Below are 10,974 nucleotides of genomic sequence, written 5' to 3'. Positions count from 1 at the left end.
ATTATATTCTAATAAATAGATAAAAAATAGTAATTGTTGATATAATTATATTGTTTATTTATATACATTATATATATATATGTATTAAATATTTGTAATAATTATCATTTGATTCAGCTGTGTCAAACGGCAAACACTGAGAAATGACAACTGCATTAAAAAAAAAAATAATTTTACATTAGTAAGCAAAAGGTAGACTCTGTGTATATTATATGTATAGTAGATATATCGTAATGGGATTCATTTAAGTATATAGAATATAATACATATGTAATGATATTATTGTACTTTTAAAATTAGACTTTTATGAAAATGCTTTGCAAAGTTATAGATATGTTTTATTATTTGAAGAGTGATTTTTGTCTCCTGACTTGAATCTATAAAATAATATGGTTCCGATTAAATACATCGACCGCGAGTGGACGCTTGTATTGTTTCCATTATCTTCCTCTACGTAAAATAAATGTTATGATTGCTGACGTTTACAACCAAACTACTGTTATTATAAAACAAATACCGGGCTATGTGTTTAAAACAATCGTGAAGGATGACATATTGTGATTATGTGAACAAATAGTATGGCAACACGATCATTCAAAATTATATTTCATAACCATCTGTATGTATAATTTATTATGAATCAACTATGTCATAAAATGTTATAGTCAATATGTAGGTACCGCATAAATGCCGTGAACGAACACTACATCAAAACGTCAACATTCGACGTCCTTGAACAGAGTTTTGAGTACTTTTTCATTTTAGTGGGTTTCATATAAAATACTGTTCATAATATTACGTAATATTTATTTCTATAACAGTTTTCTCGCTCCTCTTTTATGATATTTAATTGCAATCAGTGCATATTTTCGTACAGCAGGAGTCCAGTCTTATAAAGAACTTGTGTAAAAGTATTTGAGTGAAGTATTCAAATACCTTAGAAATAGTATCTGTATTTAAAATCAAATACTCGTTCTTTTTAGATGAATAAATATATTTTATATTTTAATTTTAATCACATAAAATTAAAATTAAAAAATTAAAAAATGATAGTAGTATATTTTGGAATTATTTTAAACCTAAAACTCAAATACACCGATGAAAATCTGATGAGTATTTTACAATTTAATCAAATGATACGGTGTAAATTCCTCTATAAAATTAAACTTCAACATTCAAAAAATCGGTTCAGTAGATACTTGAATTATAAGGTAAAAAAAATATTTATAAGAAATTATTGTTTTAAAGTATTTGTAGTTGTACTCAAATACTTTTTTTAATACTTTTCAAAATAAGTATCTGAACTATAGAAGTCTGAACTGAATACTCTTAAAAAAATATTCCTTACAAGACTGATCAGGACCATATACAATATTATAATATATGAGAGTATTCGAGTTTGTGAATAACGGTTAAGCCCATTTACAGTAAAGAGTAATAAATACTAATGTAATATATGTTAGTCCTAGCTAACACACAACATTTTCACAATTTTAAAAACATAGTCTGTATAATTTTTCGCAATTTAATATACTAAGTAAAATACATAATACAAAATATTTGTTTTACGGTATATTATAATAATGAAACTAAAAGAATTATATTCTTAGACTAACAAATATTGGACATTTCTTAAATTATAATATCCTTAAAATTATAATGTTAAATAATACATTTTGATCAATCATAAAATACTTAAATATACGATAATAAACAAAGCATTATGTAGTGCTATCGGTAACATCGAAGTATAGTTATGTGATTATTACATTTTCGGTTCGTCTTATAAGTTGTGACTGTAATAATATTTTACCGAAACAGTATTATCATCAATTTTTCGTTGAAATCGTAATTTATTGTAAAAAAAAATACGGGTATATTATGGTTGGCATCCCTAGGTCATTCGTATATTTTCTTTAAGTATAAAGTTTCAGGGCTGTTCGAAAATAATCGGTTTACATTGAGTTACCGTCGAGAATTATAAATTAAAAATACGTCCGTTTGAATGAGTGTTTACATTGAAGATTGAGGTACGCTTCATAATAAATAAATAATAATACAACCTACAAAATTATCGAATTGTGTTCACATATCATCTCATTGTATTATTATATGAATATTTCGACGATTTCGTGAATTATTTCAATGGTTATTTATTAATAATAGTATTTACACAATGTAATTATATTAAATTAAATGTCGCAGCTCCGTTAATGTTTTAATATTATCATATTATACGAACGCAGCGCAACCCTAAGTAAAATGGCATCGTCATTAATATACCATACGCATTGCGTACCGTATATTATCTGGTATAATCGTTACAATGTGTGGTATCATGTAATTATTATTATTATTAATATTATCATACAACATGGTTTAGCAATAAATTATCGTCGTGTGTGTGTGTGTGTGTGTGTGTGTGTGTGTGCAGTGTCAAGTATAATAACATAGCAGATCATTTGAACAACAACAGAGAGTTATTGTTATTGAATGCGTAGGGCAAGAACTCCGGCTCCCTGACTATCCTCATGATCCGGATGTTCACTTCCCTTTTGTCCAGAGTCTTTTTGAAGTATCGCTGTAACCTCGACGATACCACCCAAATGGCACCTTGGTCGCGATCGGCCGATCTGATATCCAATACGAACTGTAGTTCCTCCGGGCTGTATGCCAGCACACTGAAAATACGAATTGCGTTAATTTATCGTAATAATGTGTATAACTTCATATACATTGTTATCAAAAAAAAAAAAAAAATCACGTGACAATCTTTCGTCATTCGACAGTTTAGTCGTCAAAATAGGTATCTATTACGTATTCTTTACTCCGACAAATATATTATGTGGAAGTCATATTTGCATATTGTATTATACCGCACAACAGAGATTTCACGAACACTACACCGACTCTGGCTCGATTTTTAATTGGTGATACGAGGTTCTACAAAAACAAATACAAAACCAAACAACTGCGAAGTCTCACATCTACGTATTAGTGAGAAAGCCTTAAGAGTTAAGAGCATTATTTTTCACTCCAAAAAATTGTTACCATGATTCCAGTTTAGTATGCGGTACTAACTCAGAGTTTTGTTGAGGCACGTAATACCTAAAAGCTATCCTTAGAAGTTGGATAATACCCAAAACTGTATTTAAAAGTTTGTTTAAACGATGGCAATACTTAAACTTTACGTGAGGAATATTGTTTTTTTACTTTTATCGAATAAAATTACTCGGGTAACTGAAATTACGGCGTAGTCGTTTCGAGAGGTTATATAATAAAATAAAACTAGCTACGGAATCGTTATAGCAAATTAACCTTACAATATTGGTTATCGTAGAGCTTTAATAACAAACTTGTACCGAAAAAATGCAAGTGGGAAACATTTTCGTATTTGAATAGGTAATTAAAAATTGGAAGTAATTTTCAAGTAATAGTACACGTCTTAATCACAACTAAAATAATTAAAGTTGAATGGTAAATGTGTTATATTGTAAGACTCACCCGTGTTCCACGGATCCCGGAATCCAGGTGGCTAAGGCCGTTTCGGACACCGGACTGAATATGAGAGCACCGTCCTTGGGGTCGACGGCCAACGGGGCGGCTTGCGAAGACTTGTGACCCACCAACGACACTGGAAGATCGGCATCGTCACCCAAATTTGGTCCGGCCTTGAGTGCGGCTGTGGGCACGGAGAACAGACGGTCGGAGGCGAACGGCTGGAAGTAAAGGCGTCGGCCAACGGATCCGAAAGGCGATAGAGCTAGACCGATGACGCCGTCCATCAGAGTGAAAGATTCACCGGCTACCTATAATACACGGAACATATAAAAATCAGATATAAAATCTTTACCTGATATGCGATCAAGAACATGAGAGTGGTAAGTGGTAGAGTACTGGACATTTCAAAATATGCTTGATTTTTTCTTTATTATTACAGAGATAAGCACCGGATGACATTTAAGTTTTTTTTTGTTGTGGAAATTGCAATAATGTTGTCGAATGTAACACTTACCGAGAAGGTTCCAAAGTCTGGATCCGGGAACATGTACGGATGCGAGAGTCTCCACGCCGTGTCTCGTCGGGCGTCGTATACCAGAATACCTGGATTCGTACTGTCGGTCATGTACACAAACACGTTGTCACAGTCTCCGAGGAATCCGTCTTGCAGATGGGACACTTCCACCTGGTCGTCGATCACCAGATTTGTCAAAAGTGTGTTGGCCCTCAAGATTTCCGCGGGCAATGTCACGCTTCTCACCTGAAAATTGCAATACATATTTATCATATACCTATACAGTCTTACTTCTAATTGCGTACCTATTACTGCAATATAAGTTTTTAATTGAGACGAATGCAATACTTATGCGTACATATACATATATATATTATGAGTTAAAAAAATTAAAATTCATTTTCCCAGCCTTTTGGCGCTGACGACAGTCAGAAAACAAGCACATTTTTATCACACACAAATTAATAAAATCATTCATTATCACACAAACTCATCGTTTATATCAAGTCTTAAACCTTATACCAGTTATATATATTATAATTGTTCTAACGTTTGACGAAGTATATGTTTTAATTAAAGTACAACAATAGTAACTAACAATAATCAAGTTATTTCCCCCTAATTTAGCTTAACATTTATTTATCTTTTACTATGTAAGAGAATGTTTAGTGAATTGGGTACGTATCAGTTTATGAATAGTTATTTTTTTCTGTTCCATTGCATCTTTCTACTTCTTAAATTTATCATAGTTTCTTTAAGTTAAGCCTATCATAATTTCTAAACAATCTTAGCAAAAGTCAATCAATTAAAAAAAAATGAATTGTATAATTGACGGTATTGTGACTTAATTAAACACTATACATATATTATCAAAATATAGTGAAACAATTGTAATTAAAAAAGAATACTCACCACTTGGTCAGTTCTCATATCGAACACCAACAGCTTAGGCGGGCAGATCGTCTTGAAAGTTTCTAGACTGTCCATGACTCCACTATCCAGTACCCACAACCTGTTACACCTGTCTGCCCTGACCCTGAACACGGACACCAGGCTGGAACAGTTGGGCTTCGGCGACGTCAGCAGGTCACCGCTGGAAGCTTCGCTGTGCCATTCCCAGTTGGGATATGCCTGCACAAGAATAACGAGTTTCAAAACGACATATCGCAATCAATATATAATAATATTATTGTAAACTGCATCTTTATGATATTATGACAAGTCACATACTCAAATGTTGAGTTTACGTTGTCAGAAATCCTGATCAGAAAACTTTTAACACCCGAATCCAGAACTTATTTACCTGTAACAATGGCGATTTGTGTGTGTCATAAGTCACTCCAGCTCGGTTGCGTGGCACCCAAGCCAGCGTGGCCGGATTTCCATTGAACAGTCTCGGGGTCGTAATGAATATCCTGTCCCAACCTGAGGACAACAAATTAATTAGATTGTAAGTAATTTTTTCGAAAATAAAAAATATATTCTGTGTTGTTTGCGTGTGAAAGCCGTAGAATGACAAAATATAATAATATACCTATTGATTTGATAAATTATAATAATCATCATATAAGACGTTTTAACAGATAGTCGTAGATATGAAAACGAAAGAAAATAAAATACTTTTACAGAGAACCTTAACGAAATCCTAGGGCCACGAACAAAAGAAACCAACGAAGTAATGACATTTTTAGAACTTTCAGATTAATTATAGAATACATATTAATTAAAGATATAGAAATTGTGATTAAAAAAAAAAAAAAAATGTAAACACCGTTTATACGCTAATGACCATTGATGTTGAAGCATTAAATAAATAAATAAAAATAATATATTAACATTCATATTTTGATGGTTTTTAGAGAATTCCAGGAATTCCAAGGCGTTTACACAGTGTGTGATCGTCCAAATTCAAACAGATTCTTATGCCTGATTAATACAGTCTATCTTTATTTGTTATTTTGATATATGAGACACTTCGCAATATTCTCAATACTTTAAAATAAAAATAACGACCTAGTTCGTTGTGTGCATTCTCGCAATAATGGGATGACGCACAGTTTTCGAACATTTTTATTCGTTTAATAATAACCTACCAATATCGTAAACCGAAGTACATAACATAATACTGATACACGATATGCACATAAATATTTTATTACAGATCTCTAAAAGGACTATATCGGTTGTCGGACTTATTATTAAACAGGGAGTAAAAACGATTTCCGCTGTAGGTAAATCCAAAAACTGAAACTATTTTCACATTCAAATATTCAAAATACATCGTCGGTTTGTTTACATTCCGCGTATTTATATAAGATATTTTCAAACAAGAGTAGTTTATTTTAATAGACGGATACAATAAATTGGTTACGAATATTTCTCATGAAAAGTACCCAAACGTAAATATTAAAGCTTTGCCGAATTTATGGCGCCATCTAGTTTTCATACCGACGGGATTAAGACACCGACCAACATTTTTTAAATAATGACTAAAAATAGCATTATTATCAACTCTTGTAGTTTTCACACAGAAAAATGAAATCGCATATAACGGCATTCACACCTACTATAGTTATTACGTTATTAACTAAATAATTATTAATTAATTACACTATGGTACTTAGAAAATAGTATAATATTATAAGCAACATCCCAGATAACCTGTACGAAGCAATTGATCCATTTTCAAATCTTCGAAACATAATTTTAAACTTCAAAAAAAATTAATTGTTTAAAAGCATATAATACCTTCAATGTTAAAATGTAACACTTGTAACGTTAATAACCTGTGTAGTTGATGCTTAACCAATAAAGAAAAAAAATATTATAAGTTATGACGTTTTGACTTTTATGGACAAAACTGACACGGACGTGTAGAATGAAATCAAAATGTCGATTTCATTCTCGTGATGACTGATAAGTACTGTTATAAATTTTACCTTATATAATATCTTCTAAGGTTATACATTTACCTAATACTCCAGAAAACAATAAATATAATTTAATGTACAAGAAATGGTAAACGTAATGTGTACCTATGTAATTGTGTTTCTTTTTCGAGATGTCTAAATTGATTAGCTTAATGGTGAAACATGTCTATACACTTAACAGGTATTCACGTTGGGTCGTACAGTGGGTATTAAATATAGGTATAAGATAAACTGCAGGTAAACAACTGTCTTAAATATACATTAAAATACCTGCAAGTTCAATATATTTTATATTAGAGATAATTCAAAACTAAAAAAAACGTATTGTTTGGAAGAAAGTATATTTAGTATTTTTATATGATTTTTACTAAATTCTAAGGAAAAGTATATCCATTTTACATGTTATGCATATTTTATCTTAAATTATTATATTTTTACATACCTATACTGTGAGAAAATGTAAAAAGGTGAATATTAAATTTAACAACCGATGATTTAACACCTATGTTTTTCTTGAATTTGTACAAATGTAATTTATTAGACTATTAAAAATTCAAAAATAGATAGTTAGTAGTTTTAGGTTAAGCTTCAATAACTTTAAGAAGTTATGAAATAAGCGTCATCATTATTAATTTGTGATAAAAGAATGTTAACAAATTATGTTTTTAGTAATATAAGAGGTACCTTTATTATAAAATAAATTATTGTAGTTTATTTAAAGTATTTTAAGTAATGCACATCTAGGTATCATTAATTTATTATAATTCTTCATAATAGACCATAGTCTACTCAAAAAATATTCATTTTACCTTGATTTCTTCAATACTTACATAAGACAAGTATGTGTTATAATATAATATATTATATTGAAAGCATTTTGAAAAATAGAATTTAGAGCAAGAAACTATCATCAAAATAGTCATTAATTATAAAAAAATTAGATTTCGATTAAGGTCAAAATTAAAATTAAGCTTAAAATTAAAATAGTTCTTAAAGGCATTATTTCAATGTATATTATTCGAATAATTAGATGAGTACTAAGATATTCAAGTCCTGTTATATTCAAAATACTCTTTCGCATTTTGAAATTCTCATCCTTAATATATCCATCTTTTTTTAAAGAAACTACACATAGAGGTATGGGTACATTGCTATTTTATATTAAACTTCTCCATTATTTTAATTTTATTATGTAATTGTTTTTAATTTAATTATGAATTGAAATCGAGTTATTTCAGTAGGACTTGAATGCACTAAAAAATCATCAAATATTTATTAAAAGATATTTACTACCTACTTATGCATTTAATAATTTAAAACGTGAGATTAAATATATGTGTTAAAAAAAAACAACTACAATTTTATAATTATTATAACATTGCCACAGACTATCCTTAATATTAAACAAAAATAGAAGTAATAAATTATTTGATAAACTTTGGGTTGCACTATATCGCAATCTAAACTATACCAATTACCCACTGACCATTAAGATAAAAATTAGTTTGTACCTATGGTATTTATGACAAATTCAGTTCAATTAAATAATTCTCGACTTTGATTTACGACAAACACATATTTACCGTAGATTCGTAGTGTTTTGATTCAAATAAAAAATTTTAAGTATGCACTTGATAAAATTATAAAATCAAACCAAATTCTTAAAATTGAAAATATGACCTTTAAACCCAAAAATTAGAAAAACATAAAACCAACAATTGTTAGTAGTTTATCACAAACGTTCTGAATTGTATTTCTCACTCACTGAGCATACTATAAAATTAACTTACTATAAATTAAGTCCTTGCTCTACTTATTACGTATCTAATTATTTATTTATAAAATAGATCAATGTATGGTATTGTGTAGTGTGTATGAGATACATTATTATACAGTAAAATACATAGTATAACAAGAAAGCAAAGTCACTATACACTAGATATTGACTAAATTAATACAATTATGATTAATAACCTATTTTTTTGTATAAACTATAATCGGTCAACTTAAATTTAAAAAAATGTATCTACATGTAAAAAAATATATTATTCGGATTTAATTAATTAGTAATTTTAGATTTGAAATAAATAATTGATTCATTACAATTTTAGTTGATTTATTTATGTTATGTTTAGGTTCTTATTGTTTATTTTCTTATTTATCTTATGTTCAATTTTTTTTTTGTGCGAGTACGTGAGGAATGAGAGACAACAGAATAGAAACAGAACACAGACAATCAATCTCATAAATCAGAGAAATCACAATAACTATCCTTAGTACCTATACAGAGTACAGAGTATAAACCATGAAATTCTAGACTATATATAGATAATCGTCGTTAACAATAATCGTCATATTATTCAAACGGATCTTGTAGCATGGTTAGATACTCATCAGATTCTTACATGACTACGACGTACTTAACAATTTTTTATCAAACTCGAGAACGACAGAGACTTAAACGCCTTCTCACACATAACCAACTTTACCTACGATTGGCGGTATGCAATACTCTTAATGCATTTTATGTAGTCTGATAATCAAAATATCGATACGACAATTCTTATGAGTTAATAAAAAATAAAATGAACAACTATAGGCACTAACCGACTTCGATTCCGGTGGATACCGTGACTTCGGGCTTGTACGAATCGGCATTGGGGTAATTGAACGGCACATCGTACCTGAGCAGTGACCATTCGTTGACGACGTGCAGGTTGCCGGCACAGGTGACGGCTGCCACGGCGCACGCCAAAAGTACCGCGATTGAGGAGATCATGTTTGAAAAATAAATCGAAATTCGATCACTTCGCGATTTATAACTCGAACGGTTGCGAAAAAAAACGGACCAGACGAAGATCGACGAGACCGCGTAGTACCGGATCGGTGCAAGTCTGCTGCGAAACTGACGTTTGAATATTTCAATGTTTAACAGCATTCAGCACGCCGTCGTCTGCCGGACGGTCTCGTGGGCCACCACCACCACCACCTCCACTGGAACCGGACTCCGAATCCCAATGCAGTGTGTGTGCGCGTGCGCCGGATGAACGCCGTTCACATTATAATTAGTGGCGTCGTCTATTACTGAATACTATTATTACTATATGTCGTTATCATAATTATTATTGTTAATTTAATTACCAAGTGCCGATAATGACATATTATGTTCACCGGAACTACTGGATATTGTTCCGGAAAAATGCAAGGTCGATACGAAACGATCGTTTAACTGTAAATAAAACTCTGCTAATAACAATATATTATACAGGGTGTATATTCTGAAATATGATGTACAATAATATTTAAATGCCTTTTCGGCATGAAAGTCCTCCACATGAACACATACGTCCTTTAATATATGCACAAGTGTTTTAGTAAAGACTTATGCATTTATTACGGCCTATGCAATTTGGTCGTTGTGTACAATTTTTGGTAAGTATCATCAATATTTAAATAAAACTGTAACAATACTTCATTGCTTTGCAAAATAAAAGTTTCCAGAAATTACATGGGCTGTATAGCTATAAATTGAGCGTTTTAACTTAGGATTGTACAACATATTTTTAAGAATCGTTATAACATAATATAATATCTGTAATTCTTTCATAATAAATTGGTATCAGAATCTACAGTGACGGTGTGGCAATCGTATTCCTACTTATCTATGATATCGGATTTATCTAATCACTCTAACCCATATAATATATATATATATATTATTAAGTGTCGAGCTCGAAAAGGTAGTTGTAAAAATTCAGGATAACTTCATGACTGCCGAATTATTATTACAGTCTTCCATGTAAAAAAAAGGTTCATATAATTGTACAATATAACTAACTATTTAATTATAAAAGCTATTACAGATTCCTCATAACTTATATCCATGCTTGGGCCTCCGATTTTTTTTCCACTGAAATATACTTTCGTGAGCAGTAAAAGAAATTTCCATTGAATACCGATGTCCAGCGCCACGCTAATCGATATTTTTTTGGTTTTTACGATTGTCATATCAGTGCAGACAATAAGTCG

At 30.6% G+C, this 10,974-nt stretch overlaps 1 protein-coding gene across 1 annotated transcript; it reads right to left on the bottom strand.

Annotated features, from left to right (window-relative positions):
- Positions 1-1,505: 1,505 nt before the first annotated feature.
- Positions 1,506-9,865, bottom strand: LOC111037978 (protein yellow-like). The gene is made up of 6 exons (XM_022320883.1): positions 9,553-9,865; positions 5,319-5,440; positions 4,928-5,146; positions 4,016-4,261; positions 3,505-3,809; positions 1,506-2,681 (listed from the first exon to the last, which is right to left on the bottom strand). Exons 1-6 carry the CDS (start codon positions 9,722-9,724, stop codon positions 2,459-2,461), a joined length of 1,287 nt encoding a protein of 428 aa, XP_022176575.1. The 5' UTR covers positions 9,725-9,865; the 3' UTR covers positions 1,506-2,458.
- Positions 9,866-10,974: the final 1,109 nt, after the last annotated feature.

This window comes from Myzus persicae, unplaced genomic scaffold (assembly GCF_001856785.1).
Source record: "Myzus persicae strain clone G006 unplaced genomic scaffold, MPER_G0061.0, whole genome shotgun sequence".
In the NCBI taxonomy this organism is placed as follows: domain Eukaryota; kingdom Metazoa; phylum Arthropoda; class Insecta; order Hemiptera; family Aphididae; genus Myzus; species Myzus persicae.
Note: the sequence above shows the minus strand (reverse complement) of the source record. Positions and strands in the feature narration are given on the sequence as shown.

Bases quoted from the DNA above. Each gene is read 5' to 3' on its own strand.
- LOC111037978 (XM_022320883.1), bottom strand. From the start codon at position 9,724: ATGATCTCCTCAATCGCGGTACTTTTGGCGTGCGCCGTGGCAGCCGTC. The intron at 5,147-5,318 runs GTAAATAAGTTC...ATTCTTGTGCAG, and splicing joins ACAAATCGCCATTGTTACAG to GCATATCCCAACTGGGAATG. The intron at 2,682-3,504 runs GTGAGTCTTACA...TCGTATTTTCAG, and splicing joins CCGGGATCCGTGGAACACGG to TGTGCTGGCATACAGCCCGG.